Source organism: Saccoglossus kowalevskii, chromosome 8 (assembly GCF_978046115.1).
Source record: "Saccoglossus kowalevskii chromosome 8, keSacKowa6.1, whole genome shotgun sequence".
In the NCBI taxonomy this organism is placed as follows: domain Eukaryota; kingdom Metazoa; phylum Hemichordata; class Enteropneusta; family Harrimaniidae; genus Saccoglossus; species Saccoglossus kowalevskii.
The window spans coordinates 32,586,871-32,609,149 of NC_140648.1; the positions used below are offsets into that span (position 1 = coordinate 32,586,871).

Consider the following 22,279-nt stretch of genomic DNA (forward strand, 5'->3'; position numbering starts at 1 on the left):
AGTCGTGGAAAGTTGAATATGGAATTAGGGAGTCATTCTATTCATTATGCAAAGTCTAGGGATATATTGTCTTGCTATCATTAGTTGAATACTAGTATGGGTAGTGCATAAGAGGGCTTAATACCTTTAGGTTAATGAAGAAAGCGGAATAGTAGGAAGTAACTAAACTTAACCATGCTTACGCTTACAAATTAAAACGCGTATGTATGAACAGCAGTGGTGTATCTCCAGGTTGGAGAAATGTGAAGCGTGGTTATTAAACTTTGGGATAGACAGGGACAGTTTTGTATATTTTAGATAAGGGAAAGGGATACGTAATTGAATACCATGGTTGACGCAGTGGTAATGGTGTACTAGTATGTATTATGCTGGATATTTACTATATTACTTCAGTTAATAATTATTATTCAACTAGTAAACGCATTTGCTAAACAAACTAAGACTGAGCTTTGAAAGTTACTTTATTATGTCTATGTGAAAATACTTTACCGAACACTGGGGTTGGGTGTACTCTAACCACAGTATGTTAAAGCGGAGATGTTGTCATCTGTGTATGCATGAGTTGTTACCGTCGTTTAGGATTACAGGAATAGATTATAATTGGTATTTTTGTGCACTCAATATTGTATGATAAAATACAAGTATTCCAGGTCGGTGGCACAACTACAGCAAATCTTAAATTTTATTGCAAATGTCGTCAATACATGCGAGCCTAATTTTTTCAGGTGTTGATGGAGCATCAAGTCTGAAGTATCCACGAACTCCTTCGTCTGATCTAGCAGCCGCTACAGCATATTTAATAGCCATCAGTACTGATACTCCAATCATTACTGTCATTTCTCCCACACCCTAGCAAATAAAAACAGATTGTCAGTTTATATATATGTGTGTATCATATATTAATATATTAATTCATTTTCGTTCAGAAAAATGCCTATAAATGCAGTATGACAGTATTGTTGGCCATATGCGTATCCTACTACCAAACAAACTGTTGCGAAGCACTAATTATCGATAGACTAATATTTCACACACGTTTATATGGTTATTTTAATTACAAATACCATGCAGTTCATACAAGTAACAAAGCGATGTTTTAATTAAGGATACAATGAAACTGATGTTTAGTTTCCCTTCGCTTTCGTGAGAAAAATGTTTTTAAAAGTTGCAAACACAGTTGTAAAACACCCCCAAACAGCGCCCAAACAAAATGTGCTTATTATAATTACTTAACTACGCTCACGTTGATATTTTGGCGGGACGGCCACTATGTGGATTTAGGCATTGATCTGTGCCACTGATTTCATTGGGTTGGGTTGAATATACGAATTGATTTCTAATTTCTGTTTCTTTGTTGAATAGTTCAAATGGTTCCACATCGTGCCTTACGAGATGTACAATAATATATGTCTCTCAGGAATTTTAGTAAGATTTGTTAAATATGTAAATTTATTACTAAAATCCTGATTTATGAAATACTTTTGAAGCAACTTTGTGTATTATACATATAGTGCACCGAAGAGCCACTGTCATACTGACTGAGGGTTGAATATCTCGAATTTCAATGGACAGATGTTTTGAATCGTAATATGCATTTTTTAATATATAATTGTTTGGTTATACTGACCCGTGCTGAGAATACCCCAGCTTCGTTTGGTGCGTCTGGCAATAGTGATACGTTGAACCTTCTCGGTGTGTCACTGATCCACGGTATTTTGTACATTCCGGGACCCTTTGTCAGTAATTCCCCTTTAGGTGAATATCTAAGTTCTTCAAGGCAATAATAACCATATCCCATCATGAAAGCACCTTCAATCTGTAATGCCAAGTTATTATACATCAATTTATGTTGAATATCATTATACAAATTAATTATCAAAACAAGAACACACCACTTGATCCGAAAGAAATCACAATAGTAGTTATATTTAAACAGATACATGTGATATCATGCAGATCCAAGTGCAAACTGAATTTTATTGCTGCCTTAATGTAAAATGTGTTGCGCACATTTTTTACTTCAAAAAGTTTGTTTCCTGTTTCTGTGGAAAACTATTATTGTTTTTCCACCAATATACCTGTCCAGCAAGCTGAGACAATTATTTATATAAAAAAATACCCACTAATTTCTAGTCACGACTATTCTTTCAACATTTAAATAAAACTCTCTCGATAGAAACAGTTCATCAATAATGTTATAAATGAAATATTTTTTATTAAGTTACATTAATTTAATTTTTAATTTTCATTTGAATTGGCTTCACATGGGAGCCAAAACGGCGACTAGGAAGACCACGTGTTTCTTGTAATGTTCAAACAAACAGAGACGTAGAATTTACCTGTCCAATATCTAGTGCTGGATTCAGACTATTGCCACTATCTATTACAATATTCATCTGTCTTATATAGTGATCACCAGTTAAACAATCAATCTCCACTTCACAACATCCGGCGCCATAAGAAAAATAGTACATAGCACGACTACTTCCTGGATCATCGCAGTCAAAGCCGAATTTGCCTTCATAACTATGGGTATAATATACAATATGTTAGTAAGTTGACCCGAATGAATCGATATTTATTGCATTGTCTCATATAATAGTATCGTGTCTACTATCATGGTTACGTACGCATGGAATAGTGGAACATTAGACGCGATTGAAGGGAGATAATGGTACCCTATTTAAAATCAAGTCACGTGGTTCACAACGAGATTCTGGCAGCTATTTGTGTCTAATGTCGATTGGACAGCTGTCAACATTTGACAACATTTGGCAGACGAACACATCAGAGTTTTCAAAATATTGTATAATGCCAAAAACAACGTGCAAATTGGTGTATTGTAGATAACTAAAATGGGAAATTGGGTATTTTGGGGTGTCGATTATGTATATTTGTTGTATACTATAACATACTTGAAATGTCCCGTTGCAGATAGACTGACTCTGTTTTGGTAGGCGATATTCACCTGCAAAAATAAATAATATTTGCATTAATAATAACTGCCATCTTAGTTGTCAGTAGTATATATGTGAGAGAATAAGTGAATTAACATTGTATACCCATTCTTTCCATGTGCCATTGGGGTTGTCTTTAATGAATGGATTCAGTCTTCCCATCAATATTTCACAAGCATTCTGTAAAAGAAGAGTATATCACTCATATAAATGCAGTTTGAATATTATATATACTAGCAATGTAAGTAATATGTTGAAAATATACAATTTAAATTAGCTAACTTGCATACATTAAGTGTCAATTTATCAAGAGCAAATTACCATTGACAGCTCTTGTGTTTACAGAATACAAAAAATCAAACTGATAAGTTTTCACAGTTTTGAATAAACATAATGTTTGTTGGGTCAAGCAATCCCACGGTTTTGGGGACTAAGGCCTTCCACCTAATCAGAATATAAACCACAATACGCTTAGTTTCAGCTTTACGATTGTTAAAATTTTATTTTGCAAGTGTAACAATATATGTATATCTAATTCCAAATCAGCACTTTAATCATTATTTTTAGTATTTAGTTATTAGGTTAGAGTGATGTAATTATGTAATTAACACATGGTAATTACAAAAGAAGATGATCGTGTAACATAAAACGTGGTGGGGTCAAGTGACATAATAAGATGCAGGTGACGAAATGTATACAGCAGTTTTTCAGTGGTTAGCGACCATAAATGGTTCAATTTTTTAATGTATGAATTTATTCTATGCTGTTGTTAACAAGACCCAAATAAATGTTTGCACCTTTTCAAGCAGTTTCTCAAAATATTTCATACTGGTCGAAGTTATCATCTCCAAGTTTTAAAAACATCGTGACAACATGATTTGATTGTGCAGAAATGAAACACTCAAATACTAAATAATAAATCTGCAAAAGTTTGTTGCATGTTCAGACTACGGTGGTTGAAATACACTGATAAATGATGATGGCAATTATATATAACTGCTTTGTACACACCTTTACAGCACTGCCAAATAGATCAGTGCCACTGGATGCAGCGGTCTGTATTGAGTTAGGAACTTTATCGGTACTTGTCTCAGTAATATGAATATAATCGCTAGAAATACCGAGAATACGACTAGCAATCTGTTTTGTCTTGGTAAACAACCCCTGACCCATTTCTATACCACCATGGCTGAGTAAAACCGAACCATCTAGATATATATGAACCAGTGCTCCTCCCTAATAATAATACATATATATTATAAGGTCATAAATATCATAAATTCCTTTAGACAATTGTGGGTGACATTATTTTAATCAGGTGATAGAATAGCATACGTTCCGATATTATCCATTAAATTCTCATTGGTTCATTACAGTACACACAATTATATATAAATAATATATGAGTCAGTTATGATTTTCATTTTGGCTGATGTTTTGATAAAAAAAAAATGTCTCCGAAGGCTGTGAAACTATCCATTTGTCCGCACATTTTCGATTACATAATGTTATATCCTCACTCAGAATGAAAAAAAAACACGTTGAATGTACAACTGCTGTGACAAGAATTGAAACGAAGGTAAGACTTATCATCTTAATGGCCAAGCAACTTTGTGGGTGTATAAAGTAATTGCTTGAGATCATTCTGGTAAGTGTTTGAGAGAATAAATTAAGATAATTTAATACAATAGATATTAATATTGATAATTCCACATCCAGGTTTTACTTACTACATGTGGTGGTAAAGGTCCTATGGCAGTTTTTACAGGAGTTATTGCAATCCCACGCTTCTTCCATCGAAAGGAACTATAAATGAAATATTATTCAGAAATAAAAAAATGCAAACATTACGCAATTGACAAAGTGAATAAATTAAATTAACCAATTACATCTTACTAAAAGTGGCTAAAGTCTTGCTGTATAATTAACCAGCTTAGATGTTCAGAAGAAATAACAAAGGAAACAACGACACGTGTAACTGCATACCTGTTGAATGTATCTACATCTTTCTGTAGATTGTAGTAATCACTCTGCTTGAGACACTCAATCCAGCATCTTCTTATGTTTCTGACATCTGGCATGTCTTGAAATAAACTGTCACTAAGTCCATCATACATATTTCTTTCTCTAACCTACAACAATATATGTATAAATATAGTGTTACATATGTAATTATGGTAAATGTGTCCAGCTAAGGGTTTATTGCTTTAGCAAATTTGTGCAGAACCATCCAATGGCCAGTAACAAATACATTGACAAATATTGAGATTATGGATAGATTGCCCAGTGATTTCGATTGAATAGCAAATCTGGTTCACCAACATACTGCCTTAGACTTCACGAACGTGTTTGAGATTACCAACCATTCCGGAGTCTCCGCTAAATTTCATTGGATATATCATACTGATTGTCAAAACGCAATCAATATGTTCAGTCAGATAGTTACATATGTCTGATGTTTCTGCCAACTGTGAAGTGTCCAATGCTTGTTTTGATTTGTATTGTTTACATGTTAGTTTTTTAAAAAATCTTTGTTCTGTCATTATCACCTACATACATCGTTCACATTTAACCTTCCTACAGTCAATGATTGAAAAAAGTATGAATATGGAATTTATATATATATAATTTTACATATCAACCTTTTCTGATGGAAACCCACATTCATTTGTCACGTGGTCTATGATTGTTTCCATAATTCCCATTGATTGTGGTGCTCCAAACCCCCGCATAGCGGTGCAGCTGGGTAGATTTGTCTTGCATAGTATGCCATCAATCTCATAAACTGGTATGTTGTACGTGTTATGCAAAGTGGCAAGTAATTGTTCCATCACCTAATGTAAGTAAGAATAATACAATTTACAGTAGGATCAAATTTGTATTATGCTTTTGTGTATACAGACTTATTGATATGACTTGTTCATACCCAGTCTTACTTTGTGTAGACAATGATTTCAAAATGATAATTGTGTCTTTATGCTACCATTTCCAAATATTGATGATGTCCTGAATAATGTCTGCATTTGAATACACTTGTGTAAATTTAAATTTATCAGATTATTTCATTCTGGGTAGGTACTTAAATTAGCAGTAAACATCCAGGAACGTATATCTTTACCTAGAAATCAACAAGAGCTAGTCCTGGCCATATCAGCTAAGCTAAATCCATTGAGAATAATATCTGGTACCACAAATTTGATCATTATTGATTCACAATTATATTTTCATAATTATTTATAAGAGTGAAATGAAAATCAATGTTTTAAACACATAATAGGGTTTCCCAATAAATGTGGAACTTACATTAACTGAACGACCAGTATAACATCCACCATTTAGAAATATCTTGGCTTGTAGAACTTTAAGAATTCCTTGCTTGGAGAATCCTACCTTGTACCTCGCTAGTACTGGATGTCTAGTACCAATAAATTGCATGTCAGTGTCCCGTGTAAGTGTACTTCGGATTGGTTTTGCAAGTCTGTTAAAAACATTAACAAATATAACATTATAAATAGTACATCGAATGGTACATTAGGAAGACTGCTTATATTTTTTATAATGGGGGGGGGGGGCTCAACTCATGATGAGAATAATTCGGAACTAGTCCTTACAAAATATTATAATTTACCTCTTAGCTGCCACTGCACACTTAGCAGCCTGTGATGTGACAAACTCAAATTTACCACCAAAAGCTCCTCCTAAACGCCGCGTTTTGCAGGTCACTTTATTGATTGGTATAGCTAATGTATCAGCAACTGCCCTCTGAAAATAATCAAAAGATTATAGTCAAACTGCCTACAGTATAAATGCGTACATGTGCGAGAATCGTATTATAAGTGATGATCACCAGACAGGTTTCAATAAAGATAATTGTAGTGCAGATAAGTCACATGAGTCATACCTGAACCATGGTTAAATTCCGGCATGTAGCAGATACAGTGATTTCACCATTTTCACCTGGTTTAACAATGCAACATTGTGTCTCCATATAATAATGACTCTGTCCACCAAGATATATCTCTCCTTCAATGACGTAATCCGATTGATCAAACGCTGACGTCACATTACCAACAGATATATGCTTATCATGTGGATGATAGGAGTTTGCATGTATAGCATCCTGAAATATTAAATTACTGATCGTGAACTTTGTAATCCAGCTTACATTAGACCATGGGCAAAATACAGTTTGTTTGCTATCTTTGCTCAAGTCTTTAGAATATTGTTGGGTAAATAACAAAAACACAAAATGACAATAGAATTCAACATAATGAGTTAATTTATTTAAATGGCATTTGGCACAAGAATGGATAATTACATAGTATGCTGTATAATTTTGGGGATGAGAGTTATTGATTTTTAAAAATATAGGTACCACAGACCAACAAAGAGTCGTAAAATTTTGACTCGGACATATTAAACACACCATGTTCTATTCGCAAAATCTGACATAAATTTGGCTTGAACAATATAGTAGTGCTGGTACTACTAACAACCCATTATGCATATGATACCAATAGTAAGCTCATTAAACTAGTTTCTTCATTTATTCAATTGTTTTAGGTATGACATCACAGGCCTGCATATTTCCATTCTATGTGGATGTTGGTTTACCAACAAAAACATACCCCCTCCCATTCATGGATTCATGTAGAATATATACGTGGTTTAATACATGCTGTTAACTGTTCCGCTTAAACACAATCCATCCTCCCATTACATTATCATTCGCGATTTCTAACATGTATTAGCATCTCTTATAAGATATACGAATATTCCGTAATAAAGCTTGCTGGTCCGTTTGGATCAACGACCACAATTTCAAATACATCACAATTGGACGCTTTCGGTAAATATGTCCAATCAAATACTCAAACGCCATTCATTCTGCTTACAGTGGCGAGGCATACTGAGTTGTATGTTCGAATCTCTCTGAGCAATTGACTTTATTGAACTTGATATTATACAGTATACAACAAGCATATAACCAAATATATACTGTAAAAGGATTATTTCTAGCACGAAAGATGTGTTATACTGTTGTAACAGTATAACACTGGTCTATATATTCCCGTGACTAAAATAACAAAATTGAAGACCAATTTCAGAATGAAAATTACAATGTTAACTAGTGATCGAGATTACATGCACATATAAACATGAAACACAAGACTTGGGCTCACAACTTGGCGTGTCTAAAAAAAGTGTTCAAACAATATAGAGTGCACCTAGGTGGTATTTTATCACATTTATCGAATATTCCCACCTGTGCGATATTGTGGATTGAAGGATTCTTGAACAAAACATACCTCAATTGTAAGTATATGTGGAAGGTCTTCATATTGAACTTTAACTAGTTTTGCAGCCTGACTCGCCAATTTTGGATCAACGGCCACAATTCCACCAATACATTGACCGTAGCATACCACCTAGAAAAAAGATCGAGCGGTTATGTACCATATAATCTGTTGTGTGCCTATACCTAAATTATACAATACATTGATGTTTTGCGAAGCTAAAAATTAATTCAAATACAATTCAGATAAGACAATTATAGTAATTTTCACATCTGTATATATGACACTTATGTCACATTGTTCTTGCACACTCTCTACAAAGGAACACGTGGAAATCGCAATTTAAATACTAGTATGTCTGACAAAATGAAAATCTAATGGCAAGTATCCCCTCACAAGATTGAGTCTTCTGGTAAACCCAATGTATACCCTTCTTTTTGAAGCTGCGTTATTGCGAATTAAGCGATAAATTACAACAATTCACTCAATGGAAATAAAGAGTAACAAACCAAAATATAAAATCAATAATGTGTACCATAATATCTTACATCTGATATTTATTTCATATTGGATTTGTCATACATTATATACAATGCACCTACTTGTTTGGATGCAAACACTTCTTCTTCTGGTTCGTTCGAAGAAGGGCTTTTCAAAGAATTGAGTCCAGGAACGTCTTCAGCACCAATGTAACATATTACACCATCTAAAGACGTAGCACCACTTGTGTCAATTGAGCTATTGGGAAAATTCACAATAAAAGATGTATTTAATAACTATATATGTGTATGATTTCTTTGGTTATTTGCACACCATTATGAGAAAAATCGTTTTGATTATGATAATTACAAAGAATCGGCTGTGGATAATGGATGAATGATATTTCTTACATTGAAATATGATATATATACATACATTTGTTGTTTTTGACGTACTTTAAATATATGTTTGTGTTGTTTTGGAGCTTTCATATGGCACGTGTATGTAAATCAGCGTGAAGGCTAATCATAACGACAACAAACGTTATATGGTGTGCTGTATGTATATGCGGATGGTCGTATTTACTGCAAGCTAGTTGATATTATAAAAGAATATGCCGGTAAGTTATATGTAGTCTATTACACGCCTAGCAATATGCAGTACGCGAACTACAATAGGAGTAAGTTAGTTAGTAGTATCAATGAAAAGATATTGGGATAATTGGAAATTAACAAATACCAACGCAATATAACTAACTACCTTTTTGGCGTATTTCACATGTGAGTACGATTTTGGTAGTGGATATACAATTATATACTACTAATTACCATCGCGTTGCCGATTATAACTCTGAATAATCTACTGCCCACCACCAAAATCATAATGCCGTTCTTTTATAATAATCACACAATTACCTAATAATTAACATAGTTCAAGGTAAAATTTAGCACATCATATAATATTGAATGAACATAAACAACACTTACACAATATTGGCATGTGCATGTGTACTAGTAACCATGGCAAAGAACAATTCACCTGCAATAATGGTAAAATACACTGATACGACCATTTGAAGTAACCATTTGGTAATGTACTCCCGGAATATGAATAACTTACACAACTATATCAATGAGATTTTGCGACCGGAACCACATGACCGAGGCTGTAAAGCTACAGCGTAGATTTACAAAAGCAAAAACCAACAAAGCTATAAATGTACAGCTTGTTCCAGCTACTGTTATAGCAGGGAACATATTGATGGACAGGAATATATAATTACAGTGTGGGCCAGGTACTGCGACATATTGAGTTTCTAAATTCACAGCGTGGGTCAAGTGATATTATACAATGGAAAACATTGACGAGTAATTTTCAGCATGAGCTAGTATTGGTATTGTACATTTATTGTACGTGAAATGTTATTTGACATTAGATATGAAAATTATAAGAAGACAGTATGAAACCCTAAATGAAGTTCTAAAACACATTTATGTTTTTATCTTTTTTAAAATCTAGTTGACTTTGCGCAAATATATGATTTGTAGTTACCTTCTTCACTCAGTGTGTCATCCATGAACACGGCTTCTCCGGTAACTAGCGCAAAACTTGATTCGTTCATAGAAGGTCGTCCAACAAGCTCGGTCTTTCGTTGAAGATCTGGGACACACTATAAATAAAATAAAACATGATATTACAGCCTCGGTAAGTTATCAAGTTTAAGAAATATATAAATCCTGAGCTTGGATGGTGAAAACCTGTCGGATAAAAAATGACCAGCAGTCGAGCAGTCGGTATGTTTGAACAAAATAACGGATAAATGCTTAATTTCGATGATTCTTCTAACATTAAAATGGCCGCCATTTGGCTATCTTGAACCAGATGAATCACCGAATGAATAATTGCGCGTATCTTCAAATTTGATGTGTGGCGTATAATTGTCATGAGCTCCCTTAAATTATAACTTCAGGTCACGGCGGGTGGATACTATTTTTATGACCCAAGCCCGTGGACACACCATCCTATCCATTGTCATGCACTTCACGTATGTAGATAAAATGGTTTGCGTGGTTCTTACCTGATATGACTGAGTGCCTGTAAATGGCATTTTCTTTGTCATGGTAACTGATGGTCGGCGTAAATCAGGCGATTTGACGATGTTCTAGAAAGAAGATTCCAATAATATATGAGACAAAAATAAATAAGTGAAACACAATTCGATTCATTGGATAATGTTTTTAATTAAAAAGCGCAAATTATGCACTAAAGCAGAATGTCTATTACCTACAATAAAAAATAGATCCAGTCTTGCAGAGAAATCAGTTTGTATACACAGACCAGACATACTATTGTACTAACCTTCAATGTACAATGTTCATTCATAACTTTAATAAAAAACTTAAAGAAAAAGCTTTGCAAAAGAGTCTTTCTATATTCCACCATTCTTAACTGTGACGATATTGGAAATTGTTCACTTAAAATTTGCATCACGTCTTTCAGTAGATCTTCATTCCACTTCCTTGTGAGCAAAGGTAAAAAACAATTGACTAATTTTGAAAACTCTCTGCTGTCTAACTAGAACATTGGTTTATTTAGGCAATGGACAAAGTACTCTACTGGAACGTAGGAGGGAACCTGTTCCAACATCACTTGCACAGGTAAATAGATCATATGTGGAGGTAATTACCCCGGCTACCGGGAATACTTGCAAAGGCGACTTGAGCATTTATCTACGTCGGATTTTATCTGCAAGTCAGCTGTTCGATCATAACATTGTCAGTTAATCAGAAATTACACAAAAAATAGCATAAACAACAACATAGCAAAACAGAAATGTATACTCACCTTCCCACAATATAATCAGATACGTGAGTTGCCATGGCAATAGTAGGTCCCATTCCACTGAAACAGATGCTCATTTCTTCGACTTTATCAGTATTCCATTCGAAGAGTACCCTCATTCCACAGCTGACTATGTCAATGTTTTTATCACGTCGATGAACATATTTATTAACTTTATATCCAGCACAATATTCATTCTGATGCATACATGTGAGATGAAGAAAAGTGGTAAAATAATACATGACGTATCTTTATTATTTATGTGAATTGCAACAATGTGGAACTATCAGACATTTGAAAGTTTGTCTGGACACAAGATAGATGAAAATGTAAATCACCCGGACAATAACACTATGAAATATGCTAGAGCCCCAGATTGACAACATTATCGAATTCGGGGGAAGATTTTTCAGCAAAGTGGTATGTCCTACTAATTCTGTATGTTTTCCTAATCAAATAATCTGTATATAACTTGAAGTGAAACTTTCATATAAATAGCCTGAAAATATAAGCTTTATGCCTTGAAGTCCTTTATTTCTCTCACTGATTTGACCATAAATTGTATTATACTTCTGGTTTGTGTATATTTTGTGTTCATGACTATTAATTTTGATTTGGTATGGTGTTATCTATACTCACCTCTTTGGAACAAGGAATACTAAGACTCACTAATACTTGATCAGAAGACAGGATAGTTTTTCTGTATCCAGTATAGAAATCCTTATTCATTGGTAGTGTATGAAATCCATCTGTTGGAAAAAAACAATTACGAGATGTTAGAATAAATAAGTCAGATGTATTTACATATATGAGTAGTTTTTCACAATGCACATTAGTTTTTGATAAATCATACCTTTATGAGATGCAATGTTTAGTGTGACTCCGGCAACCATTAGCAATGGATTGATGTCAGATAAGGGACTTGCAGTCATTATGTGACTACCAATTCCCTGCAAAAGTCAATAGATTAGTCACATGTGTTAAATTTGAGTCACTAAACCAAACCTTAGCAATTTAAAAAAAATGTAATTAACAAAAAAACCATTAGCTTTTGATGTCTTGTGAAAGTTAGATTATGTATTATGAATGTTATTGTGAATGGCAATGAGTGTTAATAGGGTTTGTGATAGAATTGTCGATCTTAAAAAATCCATAATTCAAATATAGTTCCAATGAACATTAGTTACTCACTGCAACGTTTCTTATTTGATTGTCTCCAACCGAATATAGCATATCCAGTATAGCCTGATAAACACGATTTGGGACACCTTTGAAAACAACAACAAACAGTTTAGAGTTATAGAGTTTGTAAACTTCATCGAAAGAATAAAATTACATTTTTATTTTCTGTTGGATGTATCATGTAATCCACGCCCCATCGTCTCATACGAGTTTAACGAGCTCCATGACGTTGTTCACATACCACGCACGAACTAGTGATTCGAAAGTTACAGCATAGTTCAATACTCACGGGGTAATTCATTTATTCGTTCGTTCAGTACGTCAATCATTCCCGCCATCGTGATAGACGCACCAAGTTTGATGGACGATTCTAACAGGTGTACTTGTTTCATCTCTGGTACATGAGAGACTGAGATGAGTGTACGCTGGATACCGATTGGTTTTGGCATAAAACCTAAAATATAATTTGTTGAAGCTTTAAAATGTGCCAGATATCATATTTTTGTTTAACACTTACAACCCCATATCGTTAGATTACATAAATAAATAAATATATTGGGTATCCGTCGAAGAACAAAACATATTTTAATGACACACTGTCAAAATGGTCAGGTTTAATAATTGTCGTCGCATATGAGTACCCAAGTTTATGGAAAGAAAACTTGTTAATTAGAGACAGTAAACTAACAAGCTTATTAACATTAGCTGCTATTTTGACACATGTAATGATACATTTTAACCGATAACTACAACATATGTACATCAAACAACAGGCAAATGAAATCACCAGCGCATATATTCATGGCCCCATCGACCGCATTGAGATGTTAGTAGTCACATTTTTCTTCGAAACATCGTAACTGGCTCATTTTTCGAAGCACCCAGTCATGATGTGACTGGCTTGGGCCGGATTGGCATAGCGATTTAATTATATCTTCGGTTCTTCTTTAATAGTCATTTATTTTAATTATTATAATGCAGCAAAAATGGAGTATGGTAATGTGTACAATTATATGTTTTTAAATGACGCATAAACAAATATTTTGCAATTTTATAGACCAACAGTCTACATTCAAAACTCGAATATGGTGCGGTAGGAGTGCGTTGTTCATAAAAAATAAAAATAAATCAACATATTTACATTAGAATTTGAATACCAGCTATCGTAAATTATCACATATCTAGATTCTTACCGACTTCAGCATTTCCAAGAACCAGTATAGCGTCTGGGATATCGCATTTGTACTTCAATAATTCCGCAAGTGTTGTAGGACGAATCCAAACGACGGATTTACCAGCAAAGAACACAGTCTTTCGGTGGAAGTGGTCATTTAACTGTGTGTTGAAAATATTACAATAACTGTGAAATATGAATAGTTCAACTGTTATATTATCTAATGAAATTATTTTCCTATACCACGTAGGTTACTGATTAACTATGAAAACACAATATTAATACGTTTAAGGAATTGGGTAATGGATATGTATGTTTTACCTGCAGTTCAGAAGGAAATATAGGCTCCTGTGTTTCGTTATAAGGTGCAAATTCGCCAGTTACTAGACTTGAATTCTAGACAATGGCAGATAAAAAGAAAGAAAATAATAAAAAAATGGGAATTATAATTAGAGCGTGATTCTGTAGATGTTATAGCAGCATAGTGGGATTAATGTCATATGACGTAATCCATTGAGCTAATCAGGACTCTCCTATTCATAATTCAGTAATAATATTGTCTTACATAATTTTCACTGCCTGTCGCTGCACACCCACACTTAGAAGGACTTCCACAGCAACCATTCTGAGGAAGAAAAATAAATATATAATGTAGCATTCGCCATAAAAAAGTATACAAATAACAATTAAACATGTATTGTCATTTGGAGTGGAAGTGAATTCACTTTTTCTGAACTGATAAAATCAAAATATATTCACAAAGAGAGTTTTTTTTCAATTCATTACTAACAAGGTCAATATTATTGTATACCTGTGCAAAGGTGTTGAATGCTTGTAATATTGGTCTGTATCCAGTACAACGACATAAATTACCCACCAAGGCCATTTCAATGTCCGCCACTGCTGGCAATGTGTTGTTACGTAACAAGGTGTACATTGACTTTACCATACCAGGTGTGCAAAATCCACACTGTAATCCATGGTACTTTGCAAGACGTTCCTGTTCAAAAAATTTTCAATAAGTTACCGTGATGCAATTCTCAAGTTAATCTTATACTGTATTAAATTGTGTATTATTATACGCAATTTAAATATTACTAAATTCATTGTAATATATAATATGAAAGCCAATAACTTTCACTCAGTTCTTAACTTAAACAAATAATTAGGAATATTATAATGTCAACCAATTACTGCAAACAAAATCTATTTATAGAATAATGTCGCAAACGTTATCCCACTTTGAAACGTTTTGTCAATGCATGGTGATTCGCCCGTTTCTTGTTTATTACTTCACCTACCTCCACTAAGTGTAACATCTTCCAACCTACCTGCACTTCCTCGTTGACTCATTATCTTCTATGATAGTAATTACAATACCATACAAAGAGGTAACTGTACTTACCTGCACTGGGTGTAACTTTGTCGTTGATCCAACACCTTCCACAGTAGTGATGGCCATACCATGTACAGAGCAGACAGGGGTATAACAAGCATTAATGGCGTGATGACTTTAAATATAAGAGAAATTAACATTCGTAAAATAACATATATTTGTAACAATTTATTTATAATTATATTATTCATTTATTTACTAATTCGTTGGTTTTCAGCGGGACTTTTAATTTACCTGTATTTCTGTACTACAAGCTAATAAAAATACCCTTTTAGAGTAAGGAATAAGACCGTCCCATTCATCTTTCGCACTCTACTCTTATATTTAAAATAGCATCGATACACTTAATTGACCAATTGTTTTGAAATATTCAGATAAGCATCAGTCTGTGGATCTTTTACCAGCACAAACATATACGTGAAAAGCCATCCTATGAACAGATAACAATTCATTACTCCAATTTTGTTGTTATGGGACAACGATTTGAAGTCAATTAATCGCATTTGATCTTAATATTTTTTGTTTTACCCTCCAATTTAACTAGATTACGAAGAAAAACCCAACACAAATATGTCTTATAATATAATATGATATTTGATACATAATGTGTGTATTACTGGAATAAAGTTTGGGTTTCTGGTTTAATAGCAAAAACACGGCTTTTCTGGAGCCCCTGTTAAAGTTGTTTTATCTACTTTATGATCACTTTCTTTCTATCGACTGTCCATTGTTAGTAGTCGCAGAATAAAGTTAGCATAATTCAAAAAGGCTTTAAAAAGTATGTCTTTTTGATATGCTGCTCACTGCACTTTATCATTAAATAAATACGTTGTCCGTGAAGGTTAATATAAAGGATACAGTATCTTTTTCTGTTGGTGGTCATATTTGGATAACATCACAGTGCATGCCCCACATCCACCTTCACCACAGCTAAATTTACTTCCTCTCAACCCAACTACAATGCTAAGTTAAGGAAGATCCATTTATGACTTTATGAAACCAGCTTTAAGAACACATGTATCATGAATTACGGAATATAACATCTGTCGAGATTCAATAAGTAAACATTTGCAAGGATACGTTTTCTTCGAATATAAATCAACAAATTCATTTCTGGATCCACACATTTATCGACAATCTTTTAGAGAAAATAATAATTTGGTTTCAATAAAATTGCATTACATAAATACATAAACTACTTTAGTTGAACAGTGCGTTAAATTATTGCAAAGCCCTCAGTTGCCCATGTTGTGCCACAATGGTGAATCATATTTTTACATGTCCATACCATAATTGGTGTGCTAGCTGTTTGGTAAGTAATCTAACACGAAGGAAGTGTACTATAGCAAACACTCACAGCCAGAACGACAGTTAATGCACTGGTGAACATAAATAGCGTACGCATAAAATAAAGTTTAGAACTCCTGTGTGCTAAGAGCTCATGAAGGTCTCCCTGAACGATTGGCAGTCTGTAGTTTATCAAAGAGCACCTACATGCATTCACGATATGGTCTAATTAACCAATATGCATGTACATATGTGACTTGCAGAACATGGCTACACGTCAGGAGCAAAGAGTCAAAAGAAAATGATCAATGACAGTGTTTATGTGTATTCGCTATAGAACTAGTCAGTGCCTTGAAACACGGGGCTCATATTCATAGTGCGTGTGTTTTTCAAGGTGTCGTTTTTCTGTACATCGTGTTGTTACACGAATGCACACTGTGGTAATATTATTGGAACGTTACGGTAGTATTTATTTAATATTTACCTTTCTTCCATTAACGAATAATACAAACTCATCAGGTTGCAGCTGGTCCACTTCAACATAATTCTTCACTGTATCCATGTTTACAGTCAAATGGCAGTCGTCACTTTAAGATTTTGCTCAGCACTGCAACGTTATATCTGCTATTATTAAAACATATAATTGGATTTTTTTAACAAGGCAATTGTTAGTGTTACAATATCTGCCGAACACCAGTGCATATAAAAATATTAATAAACTAGTTTGTGAGTATTACCAAAGTCTTTGGTATTACTACCTATTAAACAGGGTGAAAATGATATCAAAATATTTTGTTTTAAAATCCATTACAATTTTAAAATCTGATCTAATCTTACCTGGCACAAATTATAGTTTTAGAAAAAAAAATATATAAATATATATATAAATATCAACAATTTCCATGTACACAAATTATTTCTTACAATGAACATAATTGAATTTAACATAAAATGAGTTTGTTAAAATGATAATCTTGAATTTATTTAAGACATGACAGATAAAATTGCGAGGAGCGTTGTTGAATAAGTATGGTCAGGTTACGGGTAACAGAAAATTGAAGACATATGGCCATGACTAATCGAAGAACGAGATATATGGCTATGTACGTGAACGCCCTATAATAAGTACTGAAGAATTTGTTATTTGAGCTAAGAAACGTCTTTCCAATGTACCAATACATGCATTTCATTGTACTTATAGAAAGTCCATATCTCGTAATAATACTTGTATTTTGAAACCATAAAGATCGAACGATTTGATTTTGAATGTATGTTTTTTTATAGCTCAATGCCGTAATGGCAATCCTTGAGAGAGAATTATTGCATTGAGATACCCCTACTTCATCGAAATTAATCATTATCAAATGTGTATCACATTATTAAGCATGGAAATACCCAAACATACTTTCGCGTTTGACGAAACCTACGCGACGTTCGGAGGCCACTGCGACGCTGTGACCTTTGTTTGCCCTGTTTTTTGCTCGATACCAAGCATAACGTGGGGTCTCGCAGTCAACGAAAAATGGTCTGTTACAAGTTATTTACATGTTCATTTATATTGCAAGCTACGATGACTGGTCGCGACATTAATATATATAATTAATTATATGTTAACTGGATTTAACTCTCGTAAATGAATCAATTTGTTACTGTATAACTAATAATATGTCGTAATATTTGTTGTCTAAAAAGTTTATTTTAAATTATTTAAACGTCAATATTCAATAAATTGAACGTGAGTTGTTTTCCAGGTCTACTTGTGCAGCAATGTCTCTCTTTGATTTCAGATATATAATCTATGATAATAATATTCACATACAAATACGTAATTTTGAACATCGGAGAAGCAAGTTTAACTGGCAATGTAATGTGTGTAATGTAATTACCTGATAGAATATAAATAAATGCTTTATTTCAAAACAGCTCCCAACACATAAACATAATGAAGCACCATTTTAAAGACTAACCAGAGGCGGCGGGATGATATTTTGCATGGGGGGCAAGATCTGCTCACCATCCCTCACGGAATGATTATAGAAAACAAGCATATAAACTGCAAACACACAATACGGCGCAATTTGGTGAGAAAACTGCTTATATCATCACGAAAGTTACTAAGTCGGCGCGGAAGTTGTTTACATATCGGCAATTGTCATCATGGGCCACCGTAGTACAACCAATTATATATCACGACACTGTGAACGAATTTTGAATGACCCTGAATGACCCTATACATGCGATCTACAAGTGACAAATCAATAATACATTTACTTGGGACAGATCAGATCACGTAATACCAAAAAGGCGGACATTTGTGATTTTTGAATCTTCCCCTTTATTACTTAAGTTATCACTGGTATATAGTATCTGTTTTAGCCAGAAAAAAATATCTACTCTTCCAACATACTTGCGGTACATTTAGTACAACCCATGGCTAAAGGCAGTAGTGATTATTTCTACATAAACTCGTTTATAAAACTACTAGTGTATTATTATGAATAGATCCTCCCGAGTAAAAATCGGCAGCGTGACACACATACACCACTATATCGTTATACCTTTCCTTCCAATGAACTTAGCAGGTAAAAGCGAGCGTCCAAAGAGTGCGAAGCTCCCATAGTGTCATATCATATCCCTGTGCGCCATATTTGTCCGACCCTGTAGTGAGTATATTCTACTGTTTATCTGTTGCGTGTTACGGGGTGTTTTTTTAAACTATCTCTGAAAATAGGCCAGTACTGTTTGACACTAATGATCTAACCATGGTTACCCATATGGAAGGTAGTAAGTCCAACTATCTTCCAAGTTACTAGTAACTGTGACACAACAGAGCAAAGTGTGCCAGGTTTATAATTCTTTATTTATCGGATTTTGTATTAAAATAAGCAATTGAACGTTTACGCCCGTTGCCGGGTTTAGAGATTAACGGGACAGGGGTGAATACGCGTTAATTTACATAGTGGATGGTGGCTAAGCTTTGATATTAACATTAATTATAAGCACTTGATACAATCCTTCGAAACGGGCGGTTCCCAATAAAATACATTGTTGTGTGGGAGATTTATAAGGGAAGATGTTAAAAAAAGACTAACATATGTGCGAATCAATCAAAGGATACAATACTATAGAATTTGTCGAGGGATATATCTCATAAATAGGTGAAAATTGCATTATCAAAAAGGTCAGTCAGTCAGTTTATCGTCCAGCTGCCGAAAGTCTGTAACAATAATTTTTAATTGGTTTTATTTGTTTATTATGTTTTGAATTATTTTATGGTTTATGAAATAGAACATCATGAGTTTAGCCAAATTCGTTGCAGAAGTGAGTGAACCGTTAAAACAACAGTTCATGGTATTTAAAAATGTCACATAAATATATCTCTAACAGGCTGTGATTTCACACTAATTTCACTAATTTACTAGTTCAATAACGGAAATCAACTCCTTCACAGATTCATTGTTCGAAATAACCACGAGAACGTATGAAAATATTTAACTTACTGGTGAATCAGGATCCAGAGAGTGTTCTGTCGTTATTGGTCTGGCAAGTAGTGATATGTTAGACTGGTCTGTGATACCGCTGAATAATTCCTGTGTTGTTACTGTATGTACCAGTAGAAATACGAAAATTGTATTATTCAAAATGGCAAACAAACGAAAATACCCGGATGTGTGCGAATTACTGTATATGATTAACGGAACCGTTTTCATTAGATTTTTTGAATTAAATGATATATTTTTTTTTAAATTAAATGTCCACGTGCTGAAACTTTAGGTGATGCAGTAGTGTTCTTCTAGTCATATAAACTATATTTCAGAAGACATGATAATAACAAGAATAAAAACAAGAAGAATGTCATTTATTAACCCGTATCATATATTACATATGTAGGTCAACGTCCCCACATTGACAGCTGACTCACGTAAACAGATAGTGTTATAACAAATAAATTGTCATCAAAGTACTGTTTGGAAACTTGACATCAAATTGTCATTAACTATTATCTCAGAACTGGCATTGATAAGAGTGAGCAAAAATACGCACTCACTGTCTATATTCACAAAGAAACATATTCAGGCAACATTCTTGAGGAATGTCATTCGCGATGTGGTCACGTACACCGAGCACGCCAACAGAAAGACTGTCACCACCATGGATGTCATTTACGCAGTGTTCTATACGGTTTTGGTGGTGAGATTTAACATATACAAACCAAAGGCTTTTTAGGGTCACCACATCCTCCAAAAGCAGAATACTGTAACATAATAATAATAATAATAACTTTATTTAATTAAGCGCAACAATTCCAACATATGAAGATCAAAGGCGCTGATACAATAAACAATCAGTCAAATATTAAAAGCACATTTAAATAAATGATTTAAAAATGTCTGCTGAAGGACTAGAACGAACAGACAGAGGTAATTCATTAAAAAGTTTAGGACCTAAATTTTCAAAAGCACGGTCTTTGTATTATAATAACACCTTGGACTTTTTACTACACACCTGACGAGTTTTAATAAGAAACTTCGATTCAGATCTTAAACTACGACTAGGTACATAAAATTCGATTAATTCACATAGATAATTTGGGGCAAAACCATACAAAGATTTATACACTAGTAAAAGTAATTTGAAATTGATTCTTTGTACAACTGGTAACCAATGAAGTTTAATAAAAATGTCTGTAATGTGGTCATATTTTCGAGCACGAGTGACAAGGCGGGCTGCTGCATTTTGTACACGAATAAGAGGTTTTATCTTAGTTACAGGGAGACCAGACAATAATGAATTACAGGTGTCTAAGCGAGAAGATATGAATGCATGTACCAACTTTTCAGTATCAGATTGGGATAATGATTTACGAATACGATTAATATTTCTTAGATGGGAATATCCTGATCTACAAATAGTAGAAATGTGTGTTTCCATAGATAGCTGCGAATCAAACAAGACACCTAAGTTTCTAACACTTGACGAAGCACTAACCAATTCTTCACCAATTGCGATACTAGACAAAGGACACGAGTCTTGTGAGAATCTCCGAGACGACATGCACACAAATTCAGTTTTCGACACATTCAAAAGTAGGAAATTACAAGACATCCAATCGCTAACATCTTGAATACATGTCTGAAGTATCACCCGGGCGCGAATTTGATCATCTTCAGAAACCGAAAAATAAATCTGTGTGTCATCGGCGTAAAAATGATATTTTACGCCGTGACGTCGCAATAACTCGCCCAATGGATGCATGTACATTGAGAACAATAATGGCCCTAAGACGGAGCCCTGTGGAACACCGGTTTCTAATATAGACGTCATATCAGAAAATACATTTCCAATTTTCACTTTTTGAATGCGGTTACTCAAATACGACTCAAACCATTTGATGATGAGACCATTTAAACCAAAATTTGATCTCAACCTATCGATGAGAATCCTGTGGTTCACAGTATCAAAAGCGGCTGAAAGATCCAAAAGTACGAGAGCAACTGAATTCTTAGAATTATCAATACTGCATAGTACATCGTTAGCGACCCGCAAAAGAGCCGTTTCAGTGCTATGTGCGGTCCGATACGCTGATTGAAACTCTTCATACAACGAATAATTCTCCAAATGTTGTTTCACTCTGGATGCAACGACACGTTCAAGGACTTTAGAT

General features: G+C 34.0%; 1 protein-coding gene across 2 annotated transcripts; it reads right to left on the minus strand.

Annotated features, from left to right (window-relative positions):
* Window positions 1-448: 448 nt before the first annotated feature.
* Window positions 449-20,205, minus strand: LOC100367784 (xanthine dehydrogenase/oxidase-like). 2 transcript variants are annotated; one of them, XM_085502997.1, is made up of 32 exons: window positions 20,115-20,205; window positions 17,099-17,238; window positions 16,408-16,465; window positions 16,186-16,282; window positions 15,337-15,442; window positions 14,743-14,931; window positions 14,497-14,556; window positions 14,253-14,327; window positions 13,951-14,092; window positions 13,047-13,211; window positions 12,767-12,843; window positions 12,429-12,525; window positions 12,215-12,324; window positions 11,579-11,772; window positions 11,093-11,252; window positions 10,812-10,895; window positions 10,286-10,403; window positions 9,721-9,772; window positions 8,857-8,992; window positions 8,267-8,386; window positions 6,859-7,077; window positions 6,586-6,719; window positions 6,261-6,435; window positions 5,600-5,791; window positions 4,944-5,089; window positions 4,688-4,763; window positions 3,969-4,193; window positions 3,063-3,137; window positions 2,916-2,968; window positions 2,340-2,526; window positions 1,628-1,816; window positions 449-849 (listed from the first exon to the last, which is right to left on the minus strand). In XM_085502997.1, the coding sequence occupies exons 2-32, from the start codon at window positions 17,174-17,176 to the stop codon at window positions 676-678; spliced, it is 3,963 nt and encodes a 1,320-aa protein (XP_085359123.1). In that variant the 5' UTR covers window positions 17,177-17,238; window positions 20,115-20,205; the 3' UTR covers window positions 449-675. The 2 variants fall into 2 exon arrangements, with proteins under 2 accessions (XP_085359123.1, XP_085359124.1); XM_085502998.1 differs by lacking the exons at window positions 16,186-16,282; window positions 16,408-16,465; window positions 17,099-17,238; window positions 20,115-20,205 and adding an exon at window positions 15,595-16,016.
* Between the last annotated feature and the right edge of the window lie 2,074 nt (window positions 20,206-22,279).

Bases quoted from the DNA above. Each gene is read 5' to 3' on its own strand.
- LOC100367784 (XM_085502997.1), bottom strand. From the start codon at position 17,176: ATGGATACAGTGAAGAATTATGTTGAAGTGGACCAGCTGCAACCTGAT. The intron at 12,526-12,766 runs GTGAGTAACTAA...TGACTTTTGCAG, and splicing joins ATCAAATAAGAAACGTTGCA to GGAATTGGTAGTCACATAAT. The intron at 11,253-11,578 runs GTGAGTATACAT...TTTGCTCACAAG, and splicing joins TCTGATTATATTGTGGGAAG to GAAGTGGAATGAAGATCTAC.